The sequence below is a fragment of the Chenopodium quinoa genome, unplaced genomic scaffold (assembly GCF_001683475.1).
Source record: "Chenopodium quinoa cultivar QQ74 unplaced genomic scaffold, ASM168347v1, whole genome shotgun sequence".
NCBI classification, from domain to species: Eukaryota; Viridiplantae; Streptophyta; class Magnoliopsida; order Caryophyllales; family Amaranthaceae; genus Chenopodium; species Chenopodium quinoa.
The window spans coordinates 2,759,712-2,782,887 of record NW_018744304.1 but is presented as its reverse complement, the minus strand read 5'-3'; the positions used below and the strand labels follow the sequence as shown (position 1 = coordinate 2,782,887).

At 40.3% G+C, this 23,176-nt stretch overlaps 1 protein-coding gene across 2 annotated transcripts; it reads left to right on the top strand.

Moving 5' to 3' along the window:
* The first annotated feature begins 2,574 nt into the window (after positions 1–2,574).
* LOC110695640 (calcium/calmodulin-regulated receptor-like kinase 1) lies at positions 2,575–7,272 on the top strand. 2 transcript variants are annotated; one of them, XM_021872850.1, is made up of 4 exons: positions 2,575–3,114; positions 5,223–5,376; positions 5,549–5,675; positions 6,863–7,272. In XM_021872850.1, the coding sequence occupies exons 2-4, from the start codon at positions 5,299–5,301 to the stop codon at positions 6,886–6,888; spliced, it is 231 nt and encodes a 76-aa protein (XP_021728542.1). In that variant the 5' UTR covers positions 2,575–3,114; positions 5,223–5,298; the 3' UTR covers positions 6,889–7,272. The 2 variants fall into 2 exon arrangements, with proteins under 2 accessions (XP_021728542.1, XP_021728543.1); XM_021872851.1 differs by lacking the exon at positions 2,575–3,114 and having other exon boundaries at positions 3,146–5,376.
* The last annotated feature ends 15,904 nt before the right edge of the window (positions 7,273–23,176 follow it).

The window sequence follows — 23,176 nt, the reverse complement described above, 5'->3', positions numbered from 1 at the left end:
GTTTTTTCTACTAGTGTATATGATAATATTATAAACATACTCTCTATGCTATGTGTTAAACTTCTACATTCATACCCATATATATATTGTATTTCTTTTAAAAGGTAATAACCCTAAGTATTTAATCTAAATCAAACAATGGCTTCTTCACCTATGATAATTTTTTTTTTTTTTTTTAAAAAAAAATCTAATGTCATTACAACATGTCAAACAAATACATTTTTTTCCATGTATAATACAGAAATCTATAGTGTAAGATTTCTATTTTACATTTCCAATTAGAGTTAAGAAACTATCGTAAAAAAAAAAACTTTAAAAATTACACTATAATTAAACATGAATTATGCAATAAATGAACTTTTGCTTCGTATTGATCTAGTATTATTATATTCAAGTGATTATGGATATATTTTACCTACCTAGCAAAAAAAAAATAGTATAAAAGCACATAATGTGATATGCAATGTTTGATATGCTCATAATCATAGTGAATTTACCACGATTTAAACTTAAAAAAAAAAATACAGGCACATACATGAACTAGCAAACACAAGCAAGTTCATTACTCAATAACTCAATGAAAAATTTAATAAATAAGTATATGATGTCTTCAATACATCAATATTTATGTTTCGTTTTGATTTTATATTTTTTTATTGGAAAAATACACTTTAAAAATCTCAACTATGGGCGATTTACTTCTAATAATCCCAACTAAGGTTTATTATCTAATAATCCCAACTATGCTATGAGTTTGCCTCCAGTGGTCCCAACCAGTCAACACCAAGCCAACGACTTGCTATAACAAGTAACTAGACACGTGTCAACACGTGATTGGTCTAAAATAAACAAAAAATTAAAAAGGAATAAAAAACCCAAAAAACCCTAATATCCACTACCCCTCTCCTTCCCTCACCGTAACACCCCTAGCCTACTGGAAAACGGCCAGCCGACCCCTCCCAACCCCCGAAACCACTCTAGCCGGCCCACCCCCAAACCACCCTGCTCCCTTCTCCTGCCCTAAAAAATAACCCTCCTACCTTCCCTTACTGTCAAAACCGTCCCTCCTCCCTTCCCCAACCCTCGAAAACGGCCCCCCAGGAAGTTTGGAGGGTGGGGGAAAGGAGAGAGAACGGCTATTATGGTTTTTTTTTCCGCAAGGGGGGAAAGAAGAGAAGGGTGGTTAAGAGGGTGGGGTGGATCGTCTGTGTATTAATTGGGGTGACGGTGGGCAAAATTCGATGTTGTTTGCTTAAGGGCGGCTTTGTTGATGTTGGATTGCTATGTGCGGTGGTTAGGTGCGAGGTGGCCTAGTGGTACTTGTGCGGCATTGATGGTTGCACGGGAGTTGTTGCGGTGTTGTGGGATTGCTAGGTTATTAATGCGGCATTTGGAAATAAGGTCTGGGAGTGGTGGAGGTTAATGGGTAGCCTAGGGTTTCACGGTGAGAGAAGTGGTGAGGGGAAGGGGCAGGCGGTGGCTGGGAATTGAATTGGTTTTTAGGTTTTTTCTTCTTTTTTTTAATCTTTTTTAATATTGGAGAAACCACATGCCGACACGTGGCTTCAAAAAAATATTTACCTTTTCAGCATGTTACCGGTCATTGGGACCACTGGAGGCAAACTCATATCATATGGGATTATTAGATAATAAACCTTAGTTTTGATTATTAGAATTAAATCACCCATAGTTGGAATTATTAAAGTGTATTTTTCCTTTATTATTTTGTATCACTTATAGTGCATAATGAATTAATTTTTTTAAAATGATGATTTTAATCTTCAACTTAAATATCTAATTAATAAGAATCCAATTGGATTAGTTCATACTCCTTTTTTCATTCACTATAAAAATATTGAAATTTATAGAGGCATAAATTGATGTGAATAAGGGAATGGAATAGAACATTTACTTTTCCCTTATATAGATTCCAAACAATAGTGAAATGCTGCATTTTTATTTTTTTTTATGGAACATAATATGTTGTGAAACATATGCGCCGTTTTATGTTGTATATTAAACTTTGTGCGACTTAAGTCTCTAATTTAATGGTGAAACAGACTTCAGCAAAGCCTATTCAGTTAGTCAAAGTTATGTTATTCAGTAATGTGTATGTTCTTAGAAAAGCTTTGAGAATTCATGCTATAGAGAATAGGTATGAGTACTACTTTCTTCACAATGACACAAAGGGTCGAATATTCATTATTGCAAGAGGAGGTGTAACCATGTCTACAATAATAAAGCCTGTAGACTGCCTAAATGTTCATGTAGGAAAAGTGTGATGTTTTGGGTAAAAATACACATATCACGTGGCCTAATCAGAATGGGACACGTGTCACCCCAAGACATGTCCAATAAAGGCCACTCACCAGTTGACACGTGGCACTCCAAATCAGCAAGGGAAAAAGACGGCTTTCAGGGCCCAATTCCCTAAACTGCCAAAAAATGGCGCAGCCTGTCAGTCCTAGATTTCCGTAACCTAGGACGAGGGCACAAATTTCAATGATCCTATAAATAGGGATATTTACCCAACTTTAAAACACATTCAATCATTGAACACTAAATTCTCTCGAAAATAGAGAAAAACACCTGATCTCGAAATCCGAGAAGATCCTACACTAGTAGAAAAATTGAAAAAGGCACCCCCTTTTTGCCACCGGTTCTTGAAAACCGGTGGGAAAAGTTTTGTTTTATAAAAAAAAAAAAAAAAAAAGAGGGAAAATGGATTTGCCACCGGTTCTAACCAAAACGGTGGGAAAAGTATGTTTCTCTCACCGGTTCTAACAAAACCGGTGGGAAAAGTGTTATGAAATAAAAAAAACCGCTTATATTCTTCTTTCTTTCTCCTTCAATTCCTCGATCTTTCCTCCTTTCTCGTCTGCGCTACCTCTCTCTCCTCTCCCTCTCCTCCATTAAAATGAACCTCTCTGTACTCCTTCATATCTTTCTCGCCGTACTCCTTCCTCTCTCCCTCGTCCATTTAAGCGTTTCTCGTTGTACTCTTTCCTCTCTCTCTCTCCTCCATTTAAGCGTACTCCTCCCTTTCACCGCTCTAATTTGTGGTCAATTTTTCCGCTCGCCACAGCCCTCTCTTTCACTCACTCACTACTAAAGGTAATGTTTGAAATTATCACCTTAATTGAGAATGAATTTTGATTTGGGTAGTGTTTTGGGTGTTTGTACTATCCCTAATTTATGGGTAATTAAACGACATGCAAATTGGAGTTTTTTACTTTTTAAAATTTTCTTGCTTTAATTGATTAGTTCTTTCTTTAATTCATTAGTTCAGATGTAATTTATAGGTATTCATTTTGGTCAATGCAATTGCATGTGCTATGTAGTTCTTTCGCCCATTTATGTTTGAGAGTTGCTGTATTTTTCTGGGTTCTGGTTGAATATTGTGAAATTTGCAAGATCTGTGTTTACAAATTTGATGAATGAAGCATGTGATAACTTTCTGTTAATCGATGTTGGTGTTAATCAGGCATGACTTGAAAATGCATTTCACAATGTCAGAATCATTATCACTAAATTCATCATCATTATTTGATATGACGTTGTGTTTTATTATTATTTATTTAGCTTTATTTGTGGTGATCTTAATCTTAGTGTTGTTACTATTGTTAGTTGTCTTGAATTTGAGCTAAATTTTGTAAAAATAATAATTTGATATTTAATTTTGTTGTGGTGTTGTATTCCATTTTTCGCACAAAACTGAATTGAAAGTTCATATAGCACTTGTTACCTCTGTTGTTGTGGTGCCTTGTTCAAGTAAGCTCTGGGTGTTTATCTTTACAAATTGAGGGATCCAGAGTACTTGTGAATATCTTATGAAGGTAGTGATTAATTAATTCTCAATGTCGTCTGAATTATGTTGCTACTTTTGGTCAACTCAAGCTAAGTTTCTATATACGAGTCTCTAGATACTAGATTAGGATTGCATATTTGGGAGGGTTGAAGGTGAAGGATGTTGTTAGTGGGGAGGTTAAGGATGTGCAGGTTTCTTATTTTTCGGTGTTTAGAGAGACATAAAGAGCAATGATATAAATCGAAATGATGACCGGATTACGGAATGCACATTCTAGATTTGTGGTACAATCGTATAAGTGTTGTGATATGTTTTGTTGATGATGTTATCAGGGAGATGATTTGTGTGTTAGCTGCTACTACATTGATAGTGAGCTCAATGCTTATGCCATATCTTCTTCTCAGGTCAACTGCTTAGCTTGCTTATCTATTTTTATACAACTATTGTACGAATACACAAAGGAAGTACGGAATTATGTTGAGTACATTTGATAATTCGGTTCCATGGAAAGTCGAAAAACCTTTAAACTGTTGCCATGCTTCGGTGATTGTAAGTTGTAATTGCTCTGTGTAAATGGATCATTTGGTAAAAAAAAAATAAAAAAATAAAAAAATAAGTTGTTTGGATGAACTATTTTAATGTTAATTTGTTTTATGGAATGAGCGTTACCCTTGGCCCTGAATCTCCAAGACGATACAGAAAAAGTGTCAGTGGGATGTCTTTGTGGCTTGACGGCTTTAAGAGAAGTAATGTTGTTTCTGCATCTGGTATACTTGAGTTTGTTTACAGGTTTGCTTTCTGAAATTTACTTAAGTTTTTAGTGACAATGTTAAAATTATTCCGTTGAGACATTAAAAATAAGGAATTGGCAATCCTCTTTATGTGATCATAGGGACAAAACCGAATTGGGTAGTGAAGATGAGAAATCTTATCAGTCCGATTAGTGCCATTTTTATAGATTGATCAATGGATTTTGTAAATGTTGCTAACAAATCAATTATGTTTCATAACTTGATGCTTGAATCTAGGTGTTAGATTTTATTACATATATGCTGCTGTTTTGATTCTTTGTAATTTACGTGAGAATCGTAAAAGGAGGTATTAATTGCTTTCTTATGGTAATAAATAATTGTCGTAGCAGACCTCATTACAGCTTATAATGTCATATTATTGTGTTTGGCTGGTGTCATTGCTTTGCTAAGAATGTATAATTCAAGTATAATTTACATCTTAATATGATTTTTGGTCTCAGTATCTCAAGTGCTCTCTTTCTCCACCCTCTTTGTCAATCTATCCTTGTTGGAGAGTAATTTCTTGTAGATTCAAATCATGGTGAAACTACTGATATGAACAGAACTCTGATTGCACTTTACTTGATGACTATAAGAGTATAAGCTGGCTACTTCTTTTGCAGGGATTTGTAGAAGGCGACTCAGAATTTCACAACATTGGTTGGCCAGGGTGCATAATGTGCTGTGTACAAAGCTCAGATGTCAACTGGTGAAATAGTTGCTGTGAAGGTGTTGGCAACTGATTCAAAGCAAGGGGAGCAAGAATTTGAAACAGAGGTAATGTCATATTTTAATCAGTGCAGCTTCTTAGTGGCAATATAATCTATACCAAGGTTCATCCTTACATGTCCTGTGTGGTAGACAAGTTATTGTCTCTTTTTATGCTGTAGTTATTGTGCTGATTGATTCTTGATCTCACCTTCTTTTATTGCATGCTCTTGTTTCTCAGGTTAAACTGTTAGGAAGGTTGCATCACAGGAACCTCTTGAATTTGCTTGGATATTGTACAAAGAAGGGAAAAAACATGCTTATATATGCGTATATGAGCAATGGCAGCCTAGCTTCCCATTTATACAGTAAGTGAACAAATTATATCTTCAGCATTTATGCGAGCCTAGGTTAATGTAGAAATAAGAGTGTTCTAGCCCTTCTAGGTGTCATTGCAATGATATGAAATAATCAGATTTAACCAACTTTTTTTCCAGGAAAATAATTACTGTGCATGTAAATGGATACATTGAGATATGTTGAAAAGTTACGATATTTGATTTTCATCTGTGGATTGACTGACGAACATCAATGATTAAACTACCTTGCAAACCTAGTTTTGTGAACCTTTCTTACGTTGGAGCCTGCAAATTGACAGGTTTCCTCATTTTTCAGCTTAAGTGATCCCATTACAAGGATAATTGCAATTGGGGCTTCCATGCATGCAACTATGCAAGCTTAATTAGGAAGAGGTTCTTCTGTGAAAAGTGGCTCTATAGGAAGTTCTTGTCGCTTGAACTTCTTGTTCAGCATCCCTAATTGGTATCCTCCTGTTCAGACCAGTGACACCAGTCCCATTAACAAAATCTATAGTTGTCTGAATAAGATTTTGTTTCCCTTATCATCTATTAATCAAACTTTGATTTTTCCTTTTCTTATGATCTTCTAGAGCGTAATTTTTATTGCTATTCGCGTGAAGTGATGGAGGGTAGTATCCGAATTGGGTTGAAATTTGTTGTGAAATAGAACTACAGGACTTGAATTACAATCTTGGGTTGATTATTCCAGTTTTAGGTGAGCTGTATCTTAGAATTTTACTACAATTAAATAGATTCTACGAATGCTCATTTGGACCCTTTTCTTTTGATTTTAGCATGGTGGCATTGAGGTACTTGGGGAACTAAATTCTTTGCTTTGCAACTTATATACTGTTATAGCTGGACGATAAACTGAATGAATTGTAGTAGCGTAATAATAAGTTTGGGGAATGCTTTGGGTCTGATATTCCTGTTTGTCTGTCATATGATTGGTTCCTTTTGGCAATAGGACATTAATAAAAAACCTCTATTTTGGCATTAAATCATCAAAAATACATATAAGTAGGCATTCATGTTGATTTATAATAGGCTGATGAATAATATAGGTTCTCCTTCAGGAATTTGAGTGCATTAAATTTTAACCTGCCTGACCTGACTCGTGCTTCTACTGTATATATATGTAGTATGAAATTTGGTTTTTTGCTGTTTTCAATCTGATTTCTTCCTTCTGCTTTCAGGCAGTTCCTCCTGTGATACATCGTGACATTAAATCTTCCAACATTTTGTTGGATCAGTCAATGAAAGCTAGGGTATGTACATTGTTATCACTTAAATCTCCTGTGATACTCTAGAGTTAGCTTGAATCCTTCCCCTACAATGGACATCAATGCTGCCATCGGCAATGAGGACACCAGCTTGGGTGGGGAAATGGCATTTGATACTACAAAGACAAACTCATTGCCACCAATGTCACTGTGCTCTGCTCTGCATCAGTTTTGCATTCTTGCCACCCTTGAAGTCCTGAGTTCTATTAGTTTTTGTATACTGTCAGACAACATATGTTAGTGTTTATATGTCCAAAAGTATATATGTTAGTGTTTATATGTCCATTTTTTTTAGTTTTTTAAAGTGTAATATTACAAGTTATTGAGGCAAATATATGTGTTTTATGTATATTATGATTATATATAAGTATTTGGTACAATTTAAGTGAAAAAAATGCAAAAAAAAAAAAAAACAATTTAATTTTTTGGGGCACTTTTGCCACCGGGTCAGTGTGAAAACCGGTGGGAAATGTTATAGTTTTGCCACCGGTTCACTTGAAAACCGGTGGGAAAAGTGCTCATCTAAAACATAAATCAGAAGTTTTTGCCACCGGTTCACTCCAAAACCGGTGGAAAAAGTTGTTTTTGCCACCGGTTTAAAACTGGTGGCATATCTTTGAGGATTTACCACCCCCCAAATCAAGAACAGTTCAAAACCGGTGGGGAATGTGTGGTTTGAACTGGTGGGGATTGGGGTTTTTCGTCTAGTGCTACTTTACTTTTCGCACTTTTTTACATTCTCCGTACACGTTCTAACTTGATCGTCAAAGGCGGAACTCCACCCAACCGGAGTCTCCGTTGTTTTGCAGGTATAGGCGCCCGGAATCTAGTCTTAGTGATGTCACTCTCCCGATGGATACAGAAAACCCCAAAACATTTGGCGCCGTCTGTGGGGAGAATACCTCTAAGATGGCTTCACAACAGTCTGTACCGTCTCCTAATGAGAAACGGCCTACGGCCAAAGCTGAGGTCTATTCGGACCATGACAATGATGATGACTTTGAAGTCGAAACGTATGTGGTCGCTGATGGGTCACTCGACGCACCCGTCCCAAGGAAAGAAGGGAACGGGGCGATGATCAGACTGGTCCAAGTAAGGCACAACCCTAATCACTCAAGACGAACTCATGAAATTCATGACAAGTCTCAAGGGGGAGATTAAGGACCTAATTAACAAGAGGACAACTAGCTCCAACAGAGGTCAGTCGGCCAAGAAACCTTCTCCCTCTGAGAAGAACAAACCGGTCAGGGACCGAGAGCCCACTCTGCATCCTAAATCAAAGGAGGGGAAGCGGCCCTTGATCGATCTTACCAAGATTCGATTCCCTAAGACAGGGAAAAGGAAGGTCATCCGACATGTCTAGATGGATGGCTCAAAGAAGACATACTCTAATGCCCGGTTCCTAATCGAGCAGAAAAGAAACCAACAATTATCCGAGTTGACTTCAACGTCGACCTACCAAGACAGCTTCCAGAATACCTTAATGAGGTATTCTTAATCTGCACGAGAAAGTCAGTCAGGTGGCCTGTCCGTCCACACCGGCCCTCAGATGATCCATTCGGTCCTGTATGTACCTCAACAATGATACCTGCTGTATGGACAACCTTACATGCAACCGTCCCTCTTTGGGGGTCAGGCGCACAAAACGTCCAACCTTTGGACTGGCAGCTCCGTCTGCTAAAACTTGAAGAACAACCTTCTGCATTCTCTAGGGAAATAACCGAGGCGGCACAGCCAGCCAAGGTTAAAAATGTTTTGGTGGGTACATATGATGGGACCACCAACCCTGAAGATCACCTCATGGCATACAACAACCTCATGTACCTGCAGGGGTTGGATGACGCCACCTGGTGTCGATGCTTCCCGGCTAAATTGAAGGGCATTGCCCAACAATGGTTCGGCAATTTGCCAGCCGGCTGCATCAACAGCTTCAAGACATTTGCGTTCTTGTTTGCTTCAAACTTCTCTATGAATATCCCTACCATGAAAACAAGTCTTGACTTGGGTGCAGTGCAGCAGGGGGATAGAGAAGGGCTTCGGTCATATGTCAGGCGGTTCAATTTGGTGAGACTCCAGATTCGAGGGCTGTCTGACAAGGTGGCTTATACAAACTTCTATAAGGGTCTGAAGGACAGGTCGACTTTTAAGTTTAACCTCGTCAGAAAGAGGGTTACCATCCTACAAGAAGTGCTGATAGAGGCGGAAGCCTATATACAGGCGACCAAGATCTGCTCCATCAACAAACAATCAGACTCCAGGAAGTCTGATAAAAAAGAGAGTCAGCCTGCTCAGCCGGCCAAGAAAGCTGAAAAGAGTAAAAAGAGAAAAGAAATATGGGCGGTTAATGACTCTATTTATCCGTCCTAGAAGAAAAAGAAAAAGTTTAAATCGTACGTTCCAAAGTACGAGTTTAACAAAGACTCCTACTCCATCCTCATGGAGATAAAAGATCGGGTGACCATAAAAGCCGGTTGCTATGAAAGGTTCTGCCAAAAATCAGAACAAAAACAAGTACTGCCATTTCCATGAGGATATTGGTCACGACACCAACGACTGCTATAATCTCAAGCGGTTGTTAGACCGTCTGGCTGATAAGGAGGTGTTAAAGTCTTACATCCTGAAGTCCAAGGTGACTCTAAGGACAAACCCCGGGTAGTCATCCAAAAAGGATGCCCAACCTGCTAGTAGTTCTGACACTGACAAAGAGCCGATCTACACAATAGCAAGCGGCTTTGCTGGAGGGGGCCCGACCATCAGGGGCACGAAGGACCATGTTAGACGACTGGACGTCAATTCAGTTGATGAGGGCCAGGCGTCTACTAACACCTTCCCTGAGGTCATCATCACTGACAAGGACAGGGGCAAGGTTCGTCGACCGCATGATGACCCCATTGTCATTGAGTACAAAGTGGCCAACCAAAAGGTCAGCAGGATCCTCATTGACACCGGAAGCTCGTATAAAATCATCAGCCACAAGTGCTTGTCAAAGCTTAAGTACAAGCCCGGCAGCATGCACAAGGTGTCTCACCCCTTGGTTGGCTTTGGAGGTGGGGTTGTGCACCTAGTCGGACGGATTGATCTGCCCATCCGGCTGGGGGAGAAAGAAGAGGGACGCCACATGGTAGTCCGGTTCTTAGTCGTAGAGGAGCTGACCACCTATAATTTGATATTGGGTCGTTCGACTTTCAATGCATCCAAGGCCGTTATTATCCCATCCCTCATGCTCTTTAAATTTCAGAAGGATAATGGGTCTGTTGGCTCCCTGACCGGGGACCAGAAGACGACTAGGGAATTTTTCAAACTCAACCTTTTGAGCCCCACTGTGTTCATGCTTTTAGGCATGGCGGAGCGCCAAGGGAAGGAAAATAGAGATAGTAGAGTCGCCAACAAGTTTTAGGAACTTGTAAACCGTTCAAAGGTGCGAAGGTTACACCTCATTCACGATCACGGATATCGCTAACTCCAAAGTGGTCTGGAACCATGACTGGATATTCGGGGATGATGGTACGAATCCAACCAAAAAGAGATTGAACCCGCCCTAAATCGGCCTCTACTCCATTCTTATGATATTCATGTGCGCTTTTTGATCAACATACATACATCAAGTTAGCCCTAAACATGTTTAATCTACGTTGGTTGATTATTAATGCACAAACAAATCTATTATTGGTGATCACTTGAATTAAAATCATATTAGCCTAAATCAAATTATTAATTATCTTATTAGGCGTGGTTTCAAATACAAATTCCCTTTAAACCTGCAAAAAGGGCATGATCAAGCAATAACAATAAACCATGAATAATCAAGCAACATATGATTAATTGACACAACAATCATCATCATAATCAAAATCATCAAAATATGATTAGCAAGATCCTACGCATGATACTAAACAGATTAATAACAAATCCTAGCATGTCACTAATAAAAATCATAATCAAAACATTATCCTAAACATGATACTAGAAATCATAAAAACATTTAACATGATACTAGGAATTAAAATAATATCCTAAACATGATTTCTACTCCAAAATCAAGGATTAAGTGATTGAATAACTTACGTTGATGTTCCTCCCTTCTTGCTATTAAAACAATAAACACGTTAGTAACTTTAAGAAAGATTAAATCAGCAAAGTAAATAAATCAAATAATAATTGAAATATAGATTTGGGACCAAACCCTCAGAACTATCAACCTTTCACATCGATGTCGAAAGCAACGTCGAGGATGGTTAGGATTATTCGAATCTCGTGAAGAATGTATGGCTTTTGATCTAAGAGAGTACCAAGGATGTGTTTAGGCTAGGCTAAGAACATGAAGAATTAAGAGAGAGAAAAAGAGAGAGTGAGAAAGAGAGAGAGAGGGTTGATGATGAATGTTGGTGAATGAAAACGGAGTGATACGGCCTCTATATATAGAAAAAAGAGAGTCGAAGGATTAGAAAATAGTCAGAATTAAAATCAAAGTAAAATGCCGCGATGAACCTGTCGCGGCGCGATGGTGCTGTCGCTCAGCGATGGTTTTGAAAAGATAGAATCCGTACGGAGTTTGATTCCCTATCGGATTGGGTCAACCAAATATTCGTACGTATTCTATTTTGACCGGGATTAGGATCATTGAAAAAATAGATGTTTTATCCGTTGTATAATTCTTAAACCTTTATCTTTTCGAAAACAAAATAAATTAGAACCTTCTAAAGGGTTCTAGAAGCTCATAATAAATCCTAATGGATTCAGGATCAAAAACAACCTTCTAGAATATTCTAGAAGCTTGTGATAAATCCTAATTGGTTTAGGAATGGGATTAAGGTAAATGGACTTTCCTCATGATCATTGGGTCGCAGGCAAGGCTTGGTTCAGGTTCGGTTTAGTATTTTGGCCATAACTTCTTCGTTATAATTTGGATTTAGGCTTATAATATATCGTTGGAAAGCTCTTTTCAAGCCCCATCCAACTATAAAATAATTAGTCCGATATCATGGACCAAAACAGACTGGTTTGGACGTTTTTATAAAGTGGACACGAAATGAATTATTTTGTTTTAAAACATTTAAAGAAAGGTTAAAGGAAATTCACAAGACTCTTCAACCTTTCACCTAACTTGTTAATCAAAGACGTGAAAGGTACTCATCACTGGGTTTGGTTTTTGGGGAAACACAATCAGGTGTCTACAGAAGCCCCCACTTTGACTAAGTTTGGAGAAACGTAAGTTTCGAAAACAAAAGTCAAAGTAGATCGATAGGGATGGAGAATGATTCAGAACGTTTGGAAATCCTAAATCACTCTTTTTAACGTCGTTACCTACAGAAAGCGTCTGTTCTAAAAATAAAGGTGTTAAGGGGAAAAAAACGCATACTTGGGTTTTGCCGAGCACATGTCTCTAGGTGACATTAATTTTGCTGAATCAAAGTTGTTTGTTTGACAACCTCCAAATGATCAGGGAGTGCTGTCGAAGATTGTTGTGCTTCGCCATCTTCAAATCAAAGTGACAACCTCCAAATTATGAGGGAGTGCTGTCGAAGATCACTGTGCTTTGCCATTTTCAAATCAAAGTGACAACCTCCAAATTATCAAGGAATTTTTTCAAAGACCATTACTCCTTGAGCCGTCTTCAAATTTTCTCGCCTTCACTCCTTGGAAGTGGTAGCTTCTCTCTCCTTAGAAAATCTACCGTAAAACCTTATTCCTCAAGGTCTTACCAAGCTTTAAATTGATTTCCGTAGAAATCTTCCATCCTAGGAATTCTTTCGTGATTATGATCAATCACTAATCAATCAATGTTCTTAATCCATGCTCAAATCAATAAGGTGATCGTCATCAGGCCGATCATCAATCAAAATTGTAATCAGGCCGATTACTAATGAAATCAAGTCAAATATTTATTAATTGCTCATTATTAGGCTTAAAGAGTTCGTTCATCATTCGCTCATCACGAGGCTTTAGTAAATAATTATCGTCCAGCAAATCGATCAGCAGGAACTCAAGTCCGATGTGCCACACCAAGTTTCATCGCGCGGCGTTGTTTTTGTCGCGCTGCACTGGAATCAAGATTAGAGTTTTTAAACTCATTCAGCTTTGTTATTGTTACTCGCGCCTTTTCGCTCATTTGCGCTCAATCAAATGGCCTCAAATCTTTTCTAAAGGTTGCTCGTCCGCCAGGGACTTAGTGTACCTGCATCTATATTTTGGACTATAGGACTTTGCTCATAATGTATTATACATTTTATTGACACTTATGTACATATGTATATATTAGACTCAATCTGTTTAGACTTTATCTATCTATTTTATGTACTCTTTATGTGCATCTGAGTGTGTGATTTTGTGACAAATTTTATGTAAATATTCCGTCATTTTTATTATCATTGAAGGGTATCTCACTTTCTCCCCAAAAAGAAATAATAAAAAAAGAAAATGTGGAAAACATAAGTTTATAGTTAATTAATTGAAATTCGTAAAAAAAGAAATTCCAAGTCAACTAGGATTAAATCAAAAAAGGTTGAGTCATCATAGGAAAAGGTGAACAAAATTTTTGATAAGGTAGGAAAAGTGAAAAAAAATCCAGATAATCAACGAGTTCAAATCAAAATCGAATCAATGAATTAATCAGGACACGCTTCTTCATCGCGGGCGTTAGGTTCCATCACGGCGCAACAGGCTCATCGCGGCATGATGATTCTATTGCGACACGATGGATCCAGAGAATCCGACTCCAAATAAAATTCGATTTCTGCTTCAATTTTTCTTATAAAAAGTCCCCAAACTCGTCATATTCTGCATAATTCGAGTCATTAGCTTCTATATTCTCTTAGCTTCCATAATATAGTAATCATGCCTAAGAATTTCTGTGAAATCACCCGTGAGTGGTGTCGGTCTCTGACCAATAATGAGAGAAAAGAACTTGAACACCTTAACATGAATGGTCTATTGGGTATTAAGGGGGTAGATTTTGATAGCGATTTTATTCATGCCGCCATAGAATATTGGGACCCTAACATTCATTGTTTTAGGCTAGGAAACGATGAAATTAGCCCCTACCAGAAGAATTTGGTGTTATTTTTGGCTTTCCCTCTTTGCATCTTGCCATAATCCCCACAAAATGTTAATATTATTATAAGGATTTTGAGTGTTTTTACAATCGTAGGGACACTGATTTTAAATCTATAGTTCATGGAAAGAAATACGTCTAAGAAAATTTGCATCTTTTTTCTTTAATAGACCAAAGTCTAATTCCTTTCACATATATAGAAGGAGAGCTTTTCTTTTCTGCATGTTTAGTCAATTCTTGCTTACTAGTGGTAGTATCCATATGGGTCAAGCTATATTGGCATCCGTTATGGAGCAAATTGATGCTGGAAGAAATCTAATGCCTTTAATTGTTGGAGAAACAATGATGAGTTTAGATGAATTGAAAAAGGATCCCAAAACACTAATTCGAGGATCTCCAATATTATTACAGGTAAAAAATCAATACTCTTAATTACAAAAATAAAAAATATTTAATTTTATAGTGTGATAACAATTTATTTTCAATGTTGCAGATTTGGCTAATGGGAAGACTTGGATTAATCAGCCCTCCTGATAATATTGAAAAATACACTCCTAATTGTCTTGTGAGATGAAAGAAGAGATTTTCCATAAAGATGGGACGTCGGGAGTGGAGGAAAATGTTTGAAGCTCGCGACTTCTCCATCAAGTGGGTTGTGCCTTGGTGGAAGATTGAAAAGATGATTGGAGTCAATACTTAAGCTTTCTGTCGTGTTCCAAGCTTATTAAAGTTGACCTTTTATTACCCTTCTAGAGTGATGAGGCAGTATGGTCTTGCTCAAACCATTCCTTCTGGTGATGATCGTCGTCCTTATGAATATTCCGTATCAAAGAATGTTGAAAGGTTAGATGATTATTGGTATGGTAGACCCTTATGGACCGTTGTATCTGATAGAGTCCCTCCTCCATTGTCTAGGGAATATAAACAATGGTTTCTTACTCGAGATCGAAAGGACAAGAACAAGGTTCGAAACTCAAACTCTAAAGGTGCAGAGAAGAGTAACATAAAAGACCGCCTAGGGGATAAGAAGGATCCTCCTAAAGATCGTCTAGGCTCCAGAGTTGAATTCAAGAATCCTATCATGCCTAAGAAGAAGAGTGTTCTAGAGGGAAAAGGGAAGAGGAAAGGTACTCCTATAGAGAAGGAAAAGAAGACTTGGGTTGAGAAGAAGGTTAGAGTCTTTGCTAAAGGGGAAACTTCTTCCTCTAAGGTTTCTGTTCGCTCCTCTAAAGGATCACTTTTGGTCAAGGACTTGGCGGAGGATGAAGACACGGACAAGAATTGGAAAAGGGCTCGAAAGGAAAAGGAAGATTAGACTTAGAGTGTTGCTTTACCTTTAATTTATTAGACAAATTTTAATTCCAAGTTAATTTTATTTTAAGCTTTTAAATCATTAATGTAATTTCAATTTCAATTCAATCATTAATGCAATTTTTAGCTCTTAATTAAATTAACTTTATTTTAGAATAATAATTTTTTTAAGCAATGAAAACAACTTGAGAAAATTTCAGAAATAATCCGAGTAAAGATGCCGGAAAATTCTCAAAATAATTCGCCACTTATCTAAGCTTGCTTCGGAGGAAAACCAATTTTGTCGCAGCGCGATGGGACCATCGCGGCGCAATGACTCTGACGAGACGCGATTGCGCCACGATGGATTTTTTTTGCTGAGATGCTGAATTTTTGCGATTCTGTGTTGATCTCTTGTGTTCAAAGGAGAAATTTTGAATTTTTAAAGTGGGCGCACCCTACGAAAGGGTTGCCTACATATCCTTATTAAGGATTCAGGCGAAACATAGCTCTCTTGAGTACAGAACTTATAAGATTATGGGTAGAACTTCTTGAGTTGGTCAAGATTTGTCATATTGGAAAATTCATTGTCGTCCATATCTGTTAACTTAGATACGCCTCCAGATAGGATGGTTTTGACGATGTATGGTCCAGACCAATTAGGCCTAAATTTTCCTCTTGGATCCAAAACTTCATTTCTAAGTGCTTTCAACACCAAGTCTCCTTCCTTGATGTTTCATGTCTTGTCCTTTTTTATTGAAGTGTCTAGCCATTCGGTTTTAATAGTGTTTCGGGGTTTTTTGGATGTCATGCGGGAGAGTTACAACGCCAAGACTGACCTCTAAATGCCTATACCTACAAAATAACGGAGACTCCTGTGGGTGGGAGTTCCGCCTCCAACGATCAAGTTAGAACGTGTTCGGATGTAAAAAAGTGCGGAATGTAAAGGGATCAGGCTCATCTTAGGAGAGAAGTGATCATCCGGCTATCTGAGATAACCTCAAAATCCGAGCCTTAGCTCTCAAGTAGTGCAATTAAAGCTGGAGTTAATGCTCAGCAATTAATTTACACGTGTCTTTTATATTTTCTGAATGATGTTCCTCAGGGGGAAAATCTCCCTTTTATAGGGTCTCATAATGCGTGCCCAGTACTAAGTTTCAGAAACCTAGGACTGACTGGGCTTGCCTAGGCATTTGGGCCGTTAAAGGCCACTTTCCTAGTTACCGATCTGTCTGCCACGTGTCGTGGCCTGATTGGTCCACCTTGGACCTCTCACGAGGTGACACATGGCGGGTTCTGGTTGGTCCACGTGGATGACACGTGGAAAGATCTCATTGGACCACGTGGCGGGGTTAAATCCCCTAATCATTTGCCCCTTACAGGGGTGACGTGGCTTACCACGTGGCGCCTGCGACAAGTGTCACACTCCGATTGGATAACTTTTTTTTTACTGTCCCTTGAAATTCACCCTTATAAATAGGGCATGTCCCAATCATTTTTTGGATATTTCCAAAAAATTTCAGACAGAACTTCTTGAATTGAGAATTTTGTCTTTTTCTGAGAAAGAACGAGTGCCGCCTGCTACCAGACCGCCTGCTCTTAGAGCCGCTGCAGATTTTTCAAGCACCTTCATCTTCTCAGACTAAAGGTAACCGCCTGTTTTTCTTTCGTACTTTCTCTTTGTTTCTCTTTCTTTTAAAAATGGTTTCTCAAAAGCACACGGCACGGCCTAGGTTAGTGATCAGCCGGTCACCGGGGACGGCTGAATCTAGAACTAGGAGTGCCGACTGCCCCTTGTTGGATCACCCTTTTTCGAATTGCCCCAAGTTCGACTGTCTATGTGTTTGTGCAGGACACCATGGCTAAAACTAAGAGAACTGCAAGCATGACGAACTCAGACGACTCCTCCTTCTATGTGCCTGTCAGTGAATTATCTGACGTGCCGCATGGCGCCCCTAGCACCCCTAGTGATTCCATTTTAGAAGAATCAGGGGAGAAGGCTCAAAATGACATGTCAGGCTTTCTTGATCTAGCCCATCAGGCGGACGCTAGGTCCGAGAGCTCAGGCAGCGACTCTGAGCCAAGTACCTCCAGCAAGTTCTCTGAAGAGAGGCACTCCCAGCTACTGACAGCGAGAGAATCCCTCTTAGTAGAGGGAGAAAATTAAGCGGAGCCATCTGCTACCCGCCGAGAGCAATACGCCGCCTACTATCATCATGTTCCCGCAGGTTGGCGGAAAATGATGGCAGACAAAATTAGGAGCTTCAGAGCTGACCATGTCATGGGGCATGGTTATGTCCTATGCACGCCGGATGCCAAGGACACTGTAGTCTGGCCAAAGAAGTCCAGCTACGGGGACGCATGTTTTGGCTGCTATGAGGCGGCTATTAAGGCAGGCCTAAGATTTCCTCTACATCCGGCTGTGGAGCGAATCCTGGACGGATACCAGCTGGGTGTCTAGCAACTGGATATAAACTCTTGGTTCAATATATTAGGCTATGTTTCCGGCTGTGAAATGCATCAAGTAGACCCCAGCTTTGAAGCATTCGCCCACATGCATTACCTCAGCCGAACCCCAAAATCAAGCGGGACCGGCTGGTACCAGTTGTAGCCACAAGGGCTATATGATGACTTTGGGGAAGGAGAACAAGTGGAAAGATTGGAGGAGCACTTTCTGCATTGTCTCCAGCCCTAACACAGTCAGGAATAAAAAGTTTAACAGGTGGCACAGGAACCCACCTTTCCTAACAGGCGGATCTGAGCTGCTGCTTGTTCCTTGTAGAGCTAGAGAAGAAATCCTTGACAAAGGCCTCTTCAAAGTGGATATACAAGCGAACCCCGAGACTAGGGTAAGGGAGTTCATTCCTCAAAATTACATTCCCAAGTATAACTAGCTATACGATGGGACATATTTGGCTGCATGTGGCCTTAGTGAAGAGATGCCGAGAGGTAGTTAACCGCATGTTCAAGTGTTTTGTAAGACTTGGTTGATTTTGTGTCAAACTAACTCTTTAATTCATCTTTTGCTAATAAAGCCATGGAAAAGCTCTCGGCATCGAAGAAAGCTGCTGCCCAGTACCGCTCGGCCATCCTGGGTCAACTGAAGAGTCGCCTGCTTTGCAGGCGCCCAAGGTGAACTTATTTCAACTTTGAACAAGCCTCATTTAGCTTTTCTGTCGCCCGCTTCTTACTTATTGTGGTTATTATTGCAGGAAAACTTAGCAAATCCTTCCTCTTCCTCACAGCCGGATCCTAAAATTAGGAAACAGGCAGCTGGTGATGTGACGACTCCTAGGAGGGCCAGGAAGCACGTGGCCTCAAGGCCAAGGAAGAACCCACCTCCAAAATCCCTAGCCATCCCTGAGGGCAGTCGGCCTGAGAAGGAGAAGGAGAAGAGGGCGGCTGCTGAAGGTATCAAAGACTTGTTTCCTTTCCCTTACCCTTTGAGGGTCAAATTCAATCAGCAAACGTTTAGCACCTCTGAAAGCAGTCGGTCTATTGGCCGAATTTACACCAAGTACTTATAGGGTATTAATTGTGCAGATGCCTCTCAAAGGCCGGATCTTGTACAGTTGGCCAAGTCCATGCTGAAAGCCGTCTCCCTTGAGGACAGGGAGGCGGTTAGAGGAGTCGGCACCCTCAACCTGGATGCCATCCTCGCTTTTCTTGCTGAGGTATACATGTAAAAAAAAATTATTTCTTGTTTATATAACTTGTGAGCCGCCTGTAACTAACGTCTGTTTTTGGCTGAGTGCAGTCTATGCTCCGAGTGCATGGTCTTCACAGGCCAATCAATGAGAAGACCAAGGAGGTAAAGGCTGCGAATGCTCACTACACCTCTTCTCATGATAAGGCCATGTTAGGGACCAAGGAGGTAAAGGTTGCGAATGCCCAAAATGAAATATTGACGACAGATATACTATATTCACAGGCGACCGCCAACCTGCATGTCAAGGTTGACTTGGACGCTGCAAAGAAGCGGGTCTCTGAGCTGGAACAGCAGGTCAAGGACCTCAAGGCCAAGCTTGAGCCTCTTCAAGAGGCGGAGAAGGAAGCAGAAGGCCTACGGTCTCGGGTGGATAAACTGAAGCAGCGACTGGCCAACCAGGAAAACCAGCTCGCCAAAAAATACACTTCTAGAGCCGAGGAGGAAAAGCAGGCCTTGGTCAAAGACATGATGGACGACTGCAACATCATCAAGGAGATGACCTGGGTGGCTTTGTTCCTGCACTTTAGCTATGCTAGAAGAGTCAGTTTACCGCCTGCACCCAGGAATATAAAGCCAAGATTGTGGGCGGAGGCCAGGGTGGAGAAGAGGAGGAGGACGAGTCGTCTAATTCTGCATCCGGGGGGTCGGACCAGGATGATCAGGAGGACGGGGAGGATAATGAAAAAGAACAGCGGTCGGCTAGGGACCAAAAGGATTGCTGATACTGAACAACCCCCTCCTACTGGTTAAGCTTCCCCTCTCTTTTTTACATCAACTTTCTTCGGCCTGCGTGCCGCTTGTTTTGTATCTTTACCCGACCAAGGGGTCGGGGTTTATTGACAATTTCAAATCTTTTTGTCGATCTTCCGGCTGACTGTTTATATGAATCATCCGGCAGTTTTATCGGATTTTCCAATTTACACTTTGCTTTTAATTTTTGCATTTCATAAATTTTGCTAAGTATGGCTTGACTTTTTGTATGGATGCTTTGAATAGTTTCCACATGCCGACTATTTTTGTATACCGACTGTTTTGGTACACCGACTATTTTTGTCCCTGGGCGGCTATGCACCTGGTTTTCAAAGGTTGATGGATTGACTTGGAATTCTTTGATACTTTAAAGAGTATGGATGATTTCTATGTCAATCAATCACTATGGTGATTGCCCCAAACCAGACGGAGAGACGACCATTAGACAGACGGTCATACGTTCAGCATTATTAGGCTCTTAGCCTCAATATAGTTCTTTTAGACGAACCATGCTTAGCTAATAAGTTTGGTACCTGTACAGAAACCAACCGCTTGTTAGGTTACAGGCAGTAGCTTTAATTGTTTTGCTAACCTAAATAGGAATAGTGGCCGAATGTCGTCTGTTTATCAAAAGGACAGGCAGCTTCGTTCGTATCGTTTAGGTTCCATTTTAGGTTAGCTAGGTCGAGCGACTATGAGTTAATCCTTTGGGATTAATCAATCTTTGTCACCTTAGTTTTAGTAAATAGAGGAAGTAGTCGGCCGTTAGTTGCATGTTGTTTCCTCATAAGTGCTGAGCTTTAGACTTAGCTTTTTACTTAATTAGTTGCTAAGTGTGGAACTTAGCTTATATCCTCAAATTTTTCCGGATGTGTTTCCCCTAAGCAACAACATTCGGCATCCGACTTAGATATTGTAGATTACCGCATGTTTTAGAGAAGTCGGTAATCTTTGTTATCTTAGTCTCATTTGATCAGTTCACAGAGCAATGTGCCACCCAAATGGGAGATGCTCTTTGCGACGAATTCACCCAAATGGATGTCGCCGGACTCCTGCACATGTTAGGGACAAACGTATTGTTTTATAAATTAAGAATACTCGACCATAGGCCTCATTTTGATCGTCAGGCCATAGACCTGACTTAGATCATCCGGCTATAAGCCTCATTTGTTCTTAGTGGAATAACACATGGCTGCTAAGTTTGCTAGACTTAGCTTATTTCTACTCATGTTGGAGTAGTAGGAAAATAATAAGAAGGTTGTCTGCTTATTAGGAAGGCATCCCTCCCTTGGGGGACTGCGTACAAAGTATTGAAAACAAATAGCAACTTTTTATTGATATGCTTTCATTTACAAAAAATTTACAAGTCTTAGAAGTAGTACTTTTTCAAGTTGTCTACATTCAAAGTTCTGGCTAGCTGCCTGCCGTCTGGTGTTTCCAGGCAGTAGGTGCCGCCTCGAACTTCTTCGTAGATTTGGTTGGGGCCTTCCCAATTGGGATTCAGTTTTCCCTGCTGATTGGCCCTACCAGTCACCTCCATTTTTCGCAACACAAAGTCCCCTACTTTCAGGGGCCGCTTGTGCACTCTTTTATTGTAGGCTCTCGTCATTCTCAGACGGTAGATCTCATGGCGCAAGGCAGCATTGCTTCTGCGTTCTGGGAGTGAGTCCAGTGCTAGCCGCATAGCCTCCCAGTTAGCCTCCTTATCATATAACATAACTCAAAGAGTCGGCTCATAGTGCTCAATAGGCAAAATAGCTTCTGCCCCATAAACCATGAGAAATGGAGTTTCACAAGTCGCCCTTTCTTCAGTCGTCCTGATGGGCCACAGAACATGCGATAGCTCGTCAGCTCTTAGGCCGCCAGCTCTTTCAATTTTCTTTTTAATGCCATTAGAGATTAACTTGTTGAATGCTTCAACCTGGCCGTTTACTTGGGGACGGCCGACTGATGCAAAACAGTGAGAGATCCCTTGGTCTCCCAACTAGTTCTTGAGAGCAGGCGTCTCAAATTGAGGACCATTGTCAAAGACCATAGACATGGGTACCCCATACCGAGTGATGACATTTCTCCAGATGAAGGAGATAACATCTTTTGTTTTAATCCCTTTGACTGCCTCCGCCTCTACCCATTTAGTGAAGTAATTGACAGCAACCAAAATATATATCCGTTCGCCTGTAGCAGGCGTATACGGACCCAAAATGTCCATGCCCCATTTGGCAAATGGTATTGGGCTTTTTTCACTATCCGCCTGTAGCAGGCATATATGGACCCTAAGTGGCCGGACGGTGTATAAGCTTGCCAAACCTTTGACACTTGTCACATTTTTTCACCATCTCCATGGCGTCTTCTTCCAGGGTAGGCCAAAAATAAACTTGCCGCCTGGCTCTCTGTGCTAGGGTCTTGCCGCCAATGTGGGAGGCGCAGAAGCCCGAGTGCAAATCTTCTAGGACTTCACGTCTCCTCTCTGGGGTAACACATTTCAAAAAAGGTTGGAGATAGCCTTGCTTGAAAAGCTCTCCATTGTGAATTTCAAAATTTGTCGAACTCTTTTTCATTGCGACCATCTCTAGGTAGGTATCCGACATGGTGTCGTCTGTTAAGTAAGCCCGGATATGATGTCGTCCATCCAGGTTGAGCCTCGATAAAGTATTCCAATGGGATCTTCTTCAATACTTCTTTTTTCCATAACTTCCCAAAAGACAGACCTAGGTGTATCACAAGAGGCGGATCATGCAAGTTTGGAGAGAGCATCCGCTTGATTGTTCTCAGACCAGGACACCTGACTTAGATGGAATTCATCAAGGGTCCCAGCCTCTTCTTTGACCACCTGTTAGTACTTGATCATATCCGGATATGTGGTTTCATAGTAACCATGGTATTGGCTAACAATCTATTGTGAATCAGAATAGGCGTCCACTTTCTTTGCCCTAGCCGCCTTACACATGCGGATGCCGGCTAGTAGGGCTTCATATTATGCCTCATTATTTAAGCCTTAGACCTTAAAATGTAGTGCATACTCATACTTGTCTCCTTCAGGAGACTGACATATGACGCCTGCACCACAACACTTCAGGGTGGCGCTCCCATCCACATATACCTTCCAAACCTGGTCAAGGTTTTCAGGATTAGCCGGCTTGGTCATTTCAACAACGAAGTCGGAAAATGCCTGTCCGTTCACTGCCTTTCTTGGTTCAAAAGAAATTTCAAGGCTTTGAATTTCAATTGCCCATTTGATCATTCGGCCGGATGATTCCAAGGTTGTCATTGGCCGCTTGATTGGTTGTTCTGTGTAAACCACCACCGGGTGCGCCAGGAAGTAAGGATTTAACTTCTTGACTACCATAAAGAGGGCAAGTCCAAATTTTTCAACCATAGGGTACCTTAGCTCTGCATTCCGTAGAACATGACTGATGAAGTAGATCAG

Excerpts from the sequence above, each read along its gene's own strand:
- LOC110695640 (XM_021872850.1), top strand. The coding sequence starts at position 5,299 with ATGTCAACTGGTGAAATAGTTGCTGTGAAGGTGTTGGCAACTGATTCA. Across the intron at positions 5,377-5,548 it reads AGCAAGAATTTGAAACAGAG|GTTAAACTGTTAGGAAGGTT; the intron begins GTAATGTCATAT and ends CTTGTTTCTCAG. Across the intron at positions 5,676-6,862 it reads CCTAGCTTCCCATTTATACA|GCAGTTCCTCCTGTGATACA; the intron begins GTAAGTGAACAA and ends TTCTGCTTTCAG.